The 13,560-nt window shown below is 42.8% G+C and overlaps 1 protein-coding gene across 1 annotated transcript in view; it reads left to right on the top strand.

The window, feature by feature from the left end:
• The window catches only part of Bbs2 (Bardet-Biedl syndrome 2), a 34,626-nt gene that overhangs the window by 604 nt on the left and 20,462 nt on the right, over positions 1-13,560 (top strand). The window contains exons 2-4 of the mRNA XM_055620862.1: positions 8,204-8,431; positions 12,423-12,548; positions 13,354-13,416. Of these exons, the coding sequence (XP_055476837.1) occupies positions 8,204-8,431; positions 12,423-12,548; positions 13,354-13,416 (417 nt within the window). The remainder of the gene's footprint in view (positions 1-8,203; positions 8,432-12,422; positions 12,549-13,353; positions 13,417-13,560) is intronic.

Raw genomic sequence — 13,560 nt, 5'->3', positions numbered from 1 at the left:
GCCCCAACCTTAAATTTAGATTGTATTTTTGGTCCTTGATCACGTACATTCATATCTTTCCCCATAACTTAAGTATTCATTAAATGGTTATTATGAGCCACGTACTGGGAAAGGTGTCAGAGGCACGGGATAAAAGATCACTCACCATTCACCTTTACACTTGACACTTCTTTCACGCTAGATTTTGAGGATTCAGAGATAAAATGAGGTCGATATTTTTAGAGAGCATAAAGAAAGACCACAGACAAGGCAGGTCAAGGCCCTGTGTAGTGATGGAAACATGTACAAAATACAAGGACTATAGTGACTTCAGAAATACAACTTCTAACAGGTACAAAATTTATGTGTTAATTCTCTCAGCATCATTGCTACAAGGGTGTAAATACCAGTGTAGCACAGCTGTAGCGGATTCTTGCTTTACCAATTTTAATTTCATAACCTCCAGCATTGAACGAATAACAGTAACAATACGATGTATCAGAAGTAGTCGCTGTTAGTGGCTGTTAATTTCTTTTCGTTATTCCCGATTTACTGATTAGGAATAGTTCAGAGAGGTTCACTTTAGTGTGAGTGTCTGAGATTGCTGAACTAGAAGGCTTTGGAAAAGAAGATCTATATGGTAGCTCACACCTGTACCGTGTGAGTCCAGTACAGGAGACTGAGGCAAGAGGAAGTTTGAAGTCAGCTTGGGCTGCAGAGTGAGTGAGATTCAGTTTGAAAACAGAAAAAAAGTTGTGGAAGTGAGATTGAATGCATCTCGTAAGACCCAGTGTGGTTGTCTTTACACAGTTACTTACATTTGTGTGATGAGTTTTCAAGACACACGTATGTTGAATGCTACTTTATATGCTGTGTCTTGGTATACATAGCTGCAATGTAATGATTTCATTAGCTGGTATAATGAAGTTAGGTGATAAGCATTGGGCCTGACAATTGATGCTATTTATAAGAGGCACTAGCAAGCCTGATGCAGTTATTCCACATATTCAGGAGGTTGGGATCAAAGTTCAAAGCTAGCCTGGGCTACATAGGGAGACCCTGTCTCAAAATTAAAATTTAGAAAAGGGGAGCAGGTGGAGAGATTGCTTATTGGATAAAGACACCTACTGCCAAGCTTGATGATCTGAGTTCTATTCTAGGGACACACATAATGGAGAGAGAACTGACTCTTGTAAATTGTTGTCATGTGACCTCCAATTACGTGCCATGGAGCCTGAACAGACAGACATGTGCAGACAGATGCACACACACACACACACACACATACACACACACAATGCAATAAGATAAAATTCAAAAGACTGATGATGTAACCCAGTGGTAGAATGTTTGCCTACCATACTCAACACCATAGGTTCAATCTCCAGTGCCGCCTCAACCCCAGGCACTGACAGACATTCAGAAGAAATTCACATCCACACGGGCATGTGTGCATTTTCAAGTCCTAGTGCAAAGATAGGAGTCCTGAAGCAGAATAACCGGCTAACGTATCCCATTGGGTAACCTTAGCCACTGATTTAAGGCCTAATCCTGTGCTGGGCGCTTTTCTTAACTCTGCAGGTATGGTGGTAAGTGAAGTTTCACACGTGGAGCTTACATTCGAGAGAGCACCAGACGGTTAATTGAGTGTGTATATGACATATGCATGATATATCATGTTAGAATGTGTAATATATGACCTGTTTATGTGCTATACACATTGCTATTGCAATTTAATTACACACGTACTATGTTCGTAAGCGAAAATAGTAAGGGGACTTGAAAAGCATGAGGCTGGCCGATATTCTCTTCAAGAGGTTTATTAGGAGGGTATGGAGGAAGGGGGAAGCAGTACATGGAGAGGGAGAGAAAAGGGAAGGGTTGCCGAGAGAGAGAGAGAGAGAGAGAGAGAGAGAGAGAGAGAGAGAGTAAGAGAGGAGAGTAAGGGAGTGTAGAGAAGAGAGAGTAAGAGAGAGACCACGTGTTGGGGTTGGCCCTTTAAGGGGCAAGGTAACCACGCCTTCCAGGTGCAGCCACCTGGTTGGCGACACATGATGACATCATAAGTTGCTGGGTAACCCAGGAAGAGGTTGTGTTTCAAAATACTAACAGGACTGACGGGACTTGTTGATTGAGAGGGTGACCAGACAGGCCTCTGGTCACATTTGTTCAGAGGTTTGAAGGAAATGAAAAACGAGCTTGTAGACGTGTGGGCTGACTGCTTTGTAGGCAGAAGGATCAGGAAGTGCAACAGTCTTGAAATGAGCCAGAACACAAAGAGACTGGAAGGGCTGCGATTTTGCTGTCTGTCTTGTTTTTGTTCTGTATGGTGCAGAGAAAGATCTATGATCGTGTACATTCAGATTGAAAGGAGTGAGTTTAAGCATGTGGCAAGCAAAGGTAGAGGAAAAATTAGTAGACAGGTAGGTAGAAGCAGCAGATAGCAAAACATTATCAAATCAGGTAAACCACAATAGCCCCCAGAAATGACTGGGGTAGCCTGATTAAGAGAACAGAGGTAACACTATCAAATCAGGCACTTCTGCTATCAAGCAGAATGACTGGGAGGCCCTACTGGACCAGTCATGCTGGTGTTCTCATCTAGGTAGGTGAGAACCAAAAACCAAAAATTGGTTCACTGGTGAAGTGGCTCAGCATAACGGTTTGAGGTCTGCAGTGGCAGAGGAGAGAATGAAATCCACGGATTGCCGTTTGATCTCCATACACATGCTGTGGTGCAGGCACACATAAATAAAGTTTAAAAATTAACATTTTATGATCCATATAAGATGTAAATATATTCTTTAAAAACAAATGTTCCAGCTGGGTGTGGTAGTATATGCCAGCATACTAAGAGACAGAGACAGGAGGATTATCAAAAGTTGGAGTCCAAAACAAAAACCAAACAACACAGACCAAACAAATAAGCAAACAACCCCCTCCACCCCCCAAAAAAGACACATTGCAGTCAGGCATGGCGGCAGAGGCCTGGATTCATAACTGCTCCATAAACAGAGGCAGGACAGCAAGTTGAAGATTTGCTTGGGCAAGACCTTGTCTTGGAAATGAAAAGGGCTAGGGATGAGGCTCACTGGTAGGGTGCTGGCCTAGCATGGTCAGAGCTCTAGGTTTAGTCCTCGGTACTGCAGAAAGGATAAAAATAGAACAGGCATTTCTAGGTGACGCTAAAGCCTGCTCTGCTCACTGGGGCCGCATCCCTAGAAGGAGACCTTCATTATCACATCTAAACCCTGACAAGGATATTTCATGTATTGAAAAAGCAAATTTTCATACTATATATATACTATATACTATAATATATACTATATATTCTGATCATACTTTTTCTCTCTCCCAACTCCTATCTCCCCACCCACACAACTCCATGCCCTTTTCTCCTTTTTCTCCTTAAGAAACAACAAAAACAAAACCTAAACACACACACACACACACACACACACACACACACACACACACACACCAGAATATACAAGCCCGCCCCCCAAATGCCCAAACAAAGCAACATGAGACAAATGTCTACAAAAATACCATTAAGTTTATTATGTGTTGGCCATGTACTCCAGGACATGGGGCCTACCCTGAAGTGTGGTTCATGAGACTCATATCTCATGAGACTCATATCTCATGAGACTCCTTGGAGGAAACTAAAAATTTTTTGCAAGTGGTTATTAATTGCAGATAACGTCTTGGTTAGAGGTGGCAGCGCATGACCACTTACCACTCTGAGCGCTGAGACCTCACCTGGCTTGAACTTGGGCAGGTCCTCTTCATGCTATCACAGCCCTGTTGTGTCTGAAGGAGTCATTTGGAGTCATTTTGTTGTTGTTGTTGTTGTTGGAGCCATCCATCCCCTTTGGGGATTAACAGTTTTTCTGCCTTCTTTTCTGCATAGCTCCCAGGGCTCTGAGTGGAGGGTTTAATGAAGACATTCCACTTAGGACTGAACATTCCAAAAGCTCTCACTTTCTGCACATTGTCTAGTTGTGTGTTAGTTCCCATATACTGCAAGAAGAAGCTTCTCTAACGATGGCTGGGTTAGGCACTGATCTACAGATATAGCAGAGTGTCATTGGGAGTTATTTTACTGTTATGTTCCTTTAGCAGAATGGTAGTATTTGGTTTTCCCTTAGGCCCATGGCCAATCCAGCCTCAGGTTTTTGGCCACTTGAGCAGTGCCAGGCGTGGTTTCTAGCTCATGGAGTGGGCCTTAAATCCAATCAGAGGGTGAGGGGTTACTCCCGCAACATTTGTGCCATTATTGCAGTGGCATATCATACAGGCAGGTCACCTTTGTAGATCTCAGGGTTTCTGGATGAGTTGATGGTTTGTGCGGAATACTTTCCAGTATCATAAATAGTAGTCAGTAGCAGAATTGTGCAGAATACTTTCCAGTATCATAAATAGTAGTCAGTTGCAGAATTGTGCAGAATACTTTCCAGTATCATAAATAGTAGTCAGTAGCAGTGAAGCTTCTCATTAGGCACCAGCTTGACTCTTGAGTTTAATGAGATGTAAATATTGTCTTTAGCAGTGGGGCCTTACCATCCGTTCTGACAGGGTAAGAACTTTTCGAAAGAAGTTTCTTTGGTTTTGTTTGTTTATTTTTAAACCATAATTTCTAAATAGCAATATGGTTTACATATTAAATAACACTATAGTAGAGTGTCCTGATATAACTTTAAATAGCAGAAAAAAAGAAAAATTTTCAGGTTACAACAAAAAAACCCAACAAAATACTTTTTCTAGATGGGTTATTTCAACAGATTTATTCTGTGAATAGTTACATCTAGTTCCTGCTACACTTATGGCAGTTGAGTTAAAAAGCAAGTCCAGTCATGGCCTCAAAGGATGAACACATGTTGGATTCTTTTGCAGTGTAAAAATGGCTCTTGCTAATTTAATTTAGTATGCAGAAAGTTGAATTCACAGATCCACCTCTCTCTCTCTCTCTCTCACACACACACACACAATAACAGAACTGAAACTAGAAAAAATATGTATATCCTCTTTCATGACTGTTTCTTTTTGCCTGCATTCTGTCCTTTTTTAAAAAAAATATTTATTTATTATGTGTACAATATTCTGCCTGCACACCAGAAGAGGGCACCAGATCACATTATAGATGGTTGTGAGCTACCATGTGGGTGCTGGGAATTGAACTCAGGACCTCTGGAGGAGTAGCCTTAACCCCTGAGCCATCTCTCCAGCCCCCCCTTTTTTAAATCACCATATGTTATTCTCTATTGACTTTCCTTCTAAATTTTAGATTATAGATCCACATATGAGGAAGAACATACAGTTTTTTGTTGTTGTTGTTGTTGTTTTGTTTTGTTTTGTTTTTTTAGTTTGAGTCACCTTAATGTTATTCTTGAAGAAAGAGAAAGCACTTTCTCAAAAGACGAACATTGATTCAGGGAGGGCACATTTTTTTTTTTTTTTTTTCCTTACTACAGAGCTGGGGAATCAGTTTGTTTAGATCACCACTGTCTTTTTTTTAAATTTTTTAAATTCTTATTTTTTATATTAATTACAGTTTATTTACCTTGTATCCCAGCTGTAGCCCCTTCCCTCATTCCCTCCCAATCCCACCCTCTCTCCCTCATCTCCTCCTTACCCCTCTCCAAGTCCATTGATTGGGGTGGTCCTCCCCTTCCATCTGACCCTAGATTATCAAGTCTCATCAGGACTGGCTGCACTGCCCTCCTCTGTGGCCTAGCAAGGCTGCTCCTCCCTCAGGGTGGGGTGGGGGAGGAGGTCAAAGAGCCAGCCACTGAGTTTATGTCAGAGATAGTCCCTGTTCTCCTTACTAGGGAATCCACCTGGATACTGAGCTGCCAAGGGCTACATCTGAGCAGGGCTGGGGTTCTAGGTTATCTACATGCATGGTCCTTGATCACCAGTGTCTTATCTAGGACAATGCTCTGTCACCTACAGCCATTCCTTTGAAAGGAATAGTCTGTTCATAGGCCTCCTTAGGGACCGTGTGTGTGTGTGTGTGTGTGTGTGTGTGTGTGTGTGTGTGTGTGTGTTTGTAGACAGGACCAGGAGCAGTCTGACCTGGGGCTTCTTGTTGCTTTTGGCAAAAACTTGACTTTTCATTCCAGACTCTGGGGTGTACTAGTTACTTCCCTTCCTGTTCTTTCTCGATGTCTAATTTCTGTAAGACTTTAGGCATTCCTTTGTTCAGAGCTATTAAAAAATGAAGTGTGATGCGGTGACTCATGCCATTCATGGTCTGATCATACCAGGCTTCTTGTTTCAGCCCCATCACTTGTAATCAGGCCCTTAACCCTTCTGACTCCATATGTAAGTCATTTCAAGTACAACGGATGTTTATAAGAACTTGTAAAATACCACACACATGAGACCATTAAACAATTCAATTGCTGCACACACTTTCCTCGTGGTTTCTGGTTAGTCCTTTGGAATCTATTTGAAATTAGTTAATTTGTGTGTGTGCATGTATATGTGGCTGTGTGCGTGGTGCCACGGTGTGTGTATGAGGTCAGGTGAAGGCAGTGCTCTCCTATCGTGGGTCCTTGGGATCGATGCAGGCTTGGTAGAAAGCTCCCTCACTGCTGAGCTGTCTTGTTGGCCCCACTTTTTCTACAGTAGTATTTTTCTAAAAGAAACTACTTTGTATCCGGGCGTGTTGAGCACACCTGTAATCCCAGCACTTGGGAGGCAGAGGCAGGTGGATCTCTGTGAGTTCAAGGCCAGCCTGGTATAGAAAGTGAGCCCAGGACAGCCAACCTACACAGAGAAACTCTGTTTTAAACAAACAAACAAACAAACCAAAAATAAAGAAAGAAAGAAACCACTTTGTGTAGGTAATAATTTACAATTAATACTGTTTATATACTGAAGGAATGAAATATTTAAAATTAAGGCTCAAGGATTTTCAATTTAGTATTTTTCATTCTTTTGTCATAATAATCCCTCAATTTTTTTTTTTTTCAGGTAATGAAAACACCAGGCTGGCATTTAATTCCAGCACTCGGGGAGGCAGAGGCAGGCAGATCTCTGAGTTCAAGGCCAGCCTGGTCTACAAAGCTAGTCCCAGGACAGCCAGGGCTACATAGAAACCCCTTCTCAAGATAATAAAAATGCTCTCAGTGAGGGAGCTGGAGAGATGGCTCAGCGCTTAACCTTGCTGCTCTCTAAGAAGCCTGGGGTTTGTTCCCAGCACCCACATCATCAGCTCATAGCCACCTGTGGCTCCGGCTCTAGGGGATCAAGCCTTTTGGCCTCTGTGGGTGCTCATGTACGCATGTACATACAGTCACAGGATCTCAATACTGTGTATTTTCCCCCTTCGCAGCGGCTCTTTAGAAGCCACAGGCCATTCCACCCCACCCCGGTTCTCCATCTCGGGGCTAATGTCACTGCACTGTACAAAATTCATTTTCTAACTTAAACTCCCATTTTCACGGGTGGTGCTCAGGGAACTTGAGTACTGTATGACGTCACTCAGATGATCTTATGATGCAGAGGTTGAGTTTCTGTCCTTTCGACTAATCTTCATTCTTGGTCCCACTAGTAGAGACTGAAAGTCTTCAAGAATTTGATTCATAGGACACAATTTAAGCTTGTAAAACACATTACACTCATAGACCGTTTTAAGGGTTGGGAAGGGAATTTACCTGGGGCTGGGGTAGAGGATACTGCGGGAAGTGCGAGCTCTGGTTGTGTAATGGCGCCAGCACTGAAGCCAGTACCTGCTTCCTGTACCTAACACTAGGTAGAGGCCGCTGTGCCTAAGCCTTGCACATCCTGCTGGTGGAGAGCATGCGTGCTGTCCTCATAAGCAATGGCTAGAGCTTGCTCTTCACTTTCACCACAAGGCTAAGAGCCACTGGATTTCCATCATTCACAAAGACTGGAAGTTGGCCACCCACAGAACTGTGTGTGAGTATCACTTCTCTGTTTTTTGAGATTCTGTGAGTCCTGACTGTCACGGAGCTCACTATGTGGACCAGGCTGGCCTCAAGCTCACAGAGATCTGCCTGCCTCTGCCTCCTGAGTGCTGCTGGGATTAAAGGTGTTCGCCACAGGTCTGGCCTTGCATGAATATCTTAAGCTTTGTAGATTAAAGTGACTTCTTGTTATTCTTGGTATCTACTAAACCATTTTTTTTTTAAAGTATGATGTGAATTTGGCATCCGTGCATGTTTTAAGGGAATATAACTGTTTTGCTTTTCAGGTTTTTATTCACAATCCTCACACACGAAGCCAGCATTTCAATGCGTCAAGAGTGTTCCAGAGCCCCCTGGAGTCCGATGTCTCTCTCCTCAACATTAACCAGACAGTCAGCTGCCTGACTGCAGGAGTCCTGAATCCTGAGCTTGGCTATGACACTCTTTTAGTAGGGACACAGACAAATCTTTTGGCTTACGATATCTACAATAATTCAGATTTGTTCTACAGAGAGGCAAGTATGCCCCCTTTAGCCATCACGTCCCCATTAGCCGCTAATGCCCACGTTTTGTTTTGCTTTGCCTATTTGTTTGGTTGGTTGCTTTGCCTATTTGTTTTGTCAGAAAAGAAGTTTTTTGTTGATGGTGGGGTTCGGTGTGGGACTGAGCTCAGAGCCTTGGGTGTGCATACAAGTTAAGTGTTCTGTCACTGAGCTGCTGTTTCCAGCCCTGTCACTTGTTTGAAGATGTTTGTTGGGGTGTTTTCTCTGTGGTTGTTGTAGAAGGCCATCAGGGGGAACTCACTTCACTTCTGTTTGAGGCATTTGGAGCCTGCTTGTGGGGTCATGATTGTTAAACATTTGGTAACAGTCCAGGGTGTGTAGCATGTCTGTCTGTGGCACTATTTAGATCTATTGGGAATCTAGCCAGGAGCTGGGAATCCAGCCAACAGTTCTCTGATGGCCTTGTAGCTTGTTGGAGGTCCTTACTGCTGCCTGCTATCTACATGCTTCTGCAGCTTTAGTGCCTGAGCTGTCTGCTTTTACAGGAAAGACAGGGAAGAAATAACCTTTAAAATCACCTATAGACAATAGTATCTGAATTTATTCACCCAGGTGTGTGTATATGTGTGTGTGTTTTGAGATTAGGTTTCACTGTGCTGCCCAGGCTGCTCTTGAACTTGTGACCCTCCTTCTTCAGTCTCCTGAGTACTGGGACTGTAGACATAGACCGACTATGCCTGGTTATAGAGTTTGTTTGTTCATTTTTTAATAAGTATATAAAAGTAAAATTTTAAAAAGTTCTCTAAAAATGCTTTTTATTTTTTTGAAAAATTTTTACATTTAGACAATGTATCTTGATCATATTGAGCTTTGACTCTGGTCCCCACAACACATCTCCCTTCCAACTTCGTAAACCACCCCCTCTTTTGGGGGATCTTTTTTTTTTTTTAATGACAGTGTGAGTCTGATTAATGCTTCAGATATGTACATAGAAAAGGGGCTCACCCTCTCCCAGCAGCCAACAGCTGCTGGTCGGTTCTCAGCTAGGGGAGAAGCAAATTTCTTGCAAAATGGAATCATAGTACATAATTGTAGCCTTTTTTCCTGTATTAAAAGAATGATTCAAAATTATACAGTTCACATAGCGTGCTCCATTAATTAGTTTGGAACTTTTCAGAGTTTTAGGACATTCACAATAATCAGTTTTATTTTACTTTATGTGCATTGGTGTTTTGGCTGCATGTATATCTGTGAGAGGTTATCAGGTCCCCTGAAAATGGAGTTACAGACAGCTGTGAGCTGCCATGTGGGTACTGGGAATTGAACCTGGGTCCTCTGGAAAAGCAGCCAGTACTCTTCACCACTGAGCCATCTGTCCAGCCCCTACAAGCAATTGTAAACATTTTTATCACCTCCAAAAGAAACTCCAGGCCTCAAAACAGGTATCTCCATTTTCCTTTTAGCTTCTGGCCTTAAGCAGCCAGGAGTCTGTTTTCATGAATATGGAACCATGTCTATGGGGTTTATGATTGGCCTGCTTTTCCCAGCATGTTTTCCAGTCTGGCTCATATTGTACCATGTGTTAATGTTCCTTCACTCCCGTTGTAGCAGAAAAATGTGCTACTATACATGTGCAAAAAGATTATATATATATATATATATATATATATATATATATATATATTTATGTATTTATTTATTTATGAGTTAATGGACAGTCTGGTTTGGATAACTTTTCAGCCAGGCATAGGTAGTATTAGTGTATAATTCTAACACTTAGGAGCTGAGTGAGGAGGATTGTGAGTTTGAAGGTAGCCTGGACTACATAGTAAGTTTAAGGCTACCCCTGGTTATAAAGGAAGATACTTTGTACAAAACAAAACAAAACAAAACAAAACACAAAACCCACCAAGAAATGTGGCTTTTATGTGTAGTCTTTTCACTTGGCAATATACTGGTTTGAAATTACTGTGTGTTCTTGCTTCATTCCGTTGCTCCGGATAAGCACCATGACTAGAGGAACTTAGGGGAGGAAAGGGTTATTTTCAGCTTACAGGTTATAGCCCAGTTGTTGCAGGAAGTCATGGCAGGAGCTCAAGCAGGAACTTTGGAGGAAGGTTGCTTTCTGGCTCTCATGAGCTCATGCCTACCTAGCTTTCTTTTTAAAAACAAATGTTGTTGTTGTTGTTGCTATATGTGTATGGGTGTATTTGCATGTATGTCTAGCTCCACCTGCATGCCTGGGGCCCTTGGAGGCCAGAAGAGGGGGTTGGATCTCCTGGAACATGTTGCCAACACTTATGAGGCACCAGCTTCTGGCCTCTGCAGACTCCATCTGCACTTATGTAGACAAACACACATAGACAAAATAAATAAACCTTTAAAAAATTAAAAGCCAGAACTATGATTGTGGAGCCAAAAGCCTCTCTCCTCCTACTCTTTTCTTCTTCCCCTCTTTTTCTTTTTTTCTCTGGTTTATTTTGAGATAAGAGTCTCACTAAGTTGCCCAGGTTGGCCTTGATCTCATGAAGTAGCCAAATATGCTGTTTTTTTTGTCAACTTGACATAAACTAGAGTTATCTGGAAAGAGGGGACCTCAAGTAAGAAAATGCCCCTATCAGATTGGCTGTGGGCAAGCCTGTGGGGACATTCTCTTGATTAATAGCTGATGTGAATAGCCCGTGTGGGCAGTGCCACCCCTGGGCAGGTGGAAAGTAGGAGGAGCCAGCCATGGGAAGCAAGTCAGTTAGCAGCGTTCCTCCATGTCCTGCATCCAGGTTCCTGCCTTGACTTCCCCTGATGACGGCTGCAACCCCTACGGCCCCTCCCAGCCCACTTGCCCCAGGTGGCCTGAACCTTGCGGGCGGGCTCTCACCCCGGGCTGTCGGCTGGCCGGCACCACCAGCCTGGATGAAGTTTTGATAGTTATTGTAAAGTTGCTCCCTCAAGGACTCCTGTTTTCCTTCCTCACTCTTGAATTAGGGGAGTTCCTCCCCAGCTGTGGATGCTCTTTAACCACTGCTTCTCTGAGCAGGGAGGTGACTTACAGTCAACATTTGCATTTCGTTGGCTGTTTACGCTTCCTTTCTACTGAGTTTCTTGTTCAAACTGTTTGCTATATTCATCCGGCTCACTCTTCAAGCTCATTATCACCCCTTTTGTTTGTTTGTTCTGTTGTTGTTCTTTGTGAGAGGGTCTTGCTATGTTTGCTGATCTCAAACTTCTAGACTCAGGCAATTCTCCTGCCTCAGCTCTGTGTTTATCTGAGACTATAGGTGCAGACCGGGCTCCTGTTGTTTACCAATTAACTTGACTTGGTAATCTTTTGGCAATTTAATTTTTTATGAGGGCTGTCTTTATTATATGTATGTACATATGTATACTATTTCTTTAAAAATTTTTAGGTTAGCATGGAATGCATTGTTTCATCCTTCATATGCATGTTTTCAGTTGTTCTCTCTCCTCAGCTCCCACCTGCTCTCCAGCTGCTCCCCTTTTTCTCAGTTAGCAGCCCCTTCTATTTTCTTTTCACATGCAGTCGCTAGCCTTTCTATTTCCTATTTCTCTATAATCAATATTTTAAAATATTTATGTATATTATATAGATGTAATTTATGATATATTTCCCTCCATATGTATTTAATTTTTCATATTTGAAAGATTATATAATATTGGATGCAGTACAAAAAAATCTACCTAAAAGGTTTAAAATACATTTTAGAATTTGAGTGTTGAAAGGTGCATGCCTTAGTCATTGGGAGAATACGCCCTCCAAGCCCGTCCCCAGAAGTCAGAAGTCTTGGAGAGCCCTGGATTATCAAAACTGTGTGTTAGTGTGGGAGCTGAGCTCTGCGTGTGTTTATGCCCAGGCCACAGTACGGGCCCTAGGGAAGCCTCGCTGCCCTCTTAGGAGATGAGGCCAGTCAGTTGAGTACCTGGAGAATACACTGATAATGCCACCCCCAGGGTGCCTGCACATGGCTGAGCCCTGCCTTCTTCTTAGGTAGCAGACGGGGCAAATGCCATTGTGCTGGGAACGCTGGGAGACATCGCCCCACCTCTTGCCATCATCGGTGGAAATTGTGCTCTTCAGGGATTTGATCACGAAGGAAATGATCTCTTTTGGACGGTATGAAGAACTAAACATGTTGCTACTCTAAGCATTTCTACTTTTAATTTTCTTTAGATTTTTTTGTTGTTCGTTTGGGTTTTTTTTTTTTTTTTTTTTTTTTGGGGTTTTTTTTTTTTTTTTTTGAGACAGGGGTTCTCTGTGTAGCTTTGGCTGTGCCCTGGACTCGCTACTCTGTAGACCAGGCTAGCCTGCAACTCAGAGACTGACCTGCCTCTGCCTCCCTTAGTGCTGGGATCACAGGCGTGCGGCACTGCGCCCACTTTAGATGGTTTCTGTTTTGTTTTGTTTTTAAACTACTGATTGCCGTGAATAATAGTTTTAAAAACTGAATGGAATAATAGCACTGGAGAGATGGCTTCATTGCTAGAGTGCTCTTCAAGGCCTGAAGACCGAGGTCAGCCTTCAGAATTCACAGAAAAGCATTGAACCTGCTTGTCTGAACTTGTAATTCCAGCAGTGGGGATGTGGAGTCAGGGTTATTCCTGGGATTCACTGGCCATCCAGTCTAACCTGGTTGGGAGCTGCAGGCCAGTGAGAGACCCACCTCAAATAGAGTTCCTGGGGTGATACCCGAGGTTGCTCTGGCCTCCCTCGGCCTACTCACACATAGACACGTGCATCCACACAGAACATAGAATATGCACACGTGTATATACCCACACACAAGAAATAAATTTTAGAAAGGATATGGGTAATGTTGGGAAATCACTGGTAGTTTATGTAACCTTCCCTTCGTGGGGTTAATATGTTTGGATTAAATAAGGAAGGATCACTTATTAATGACTTTCTGTTTTATTTTCAGGTTACTGGAGACAATGTTCATTCCTTGGCTCTGTGTGACTTTGATGGTGATGGGAAGACAGAGGTGTGTGGCGCCATCAGCTGAATATGTTTCTTTTGCCAGTGACATCAGCTTCTCTTGGCTGTTTTTAGCTATGAGCTCCCTGGTCTTTGTCTCTCCTTTCTCTGTCTCCTCTCTCCTGTATCTCTTCTCCCCTCTTCTTCCCCC

This window comes from Psammomys obesus, unplaced genomic scaffold (assembly GCF_907164565.1).
Source record: "Psammomys obesus unplaced genomic scaffold, mPsaObe1.curated_primary_1811, whole genome shotgun sequence".
In the NCBI taxonomy this organism is placed as follows: Eukaryota; Metazoa; Chordata; class Mammalia; order Rodentia; family Muridae; genus Psammomys; species Psammomys obesus.
This window is presented reverse-complemented; position numbering and strand designations above follow the sequence as displayed.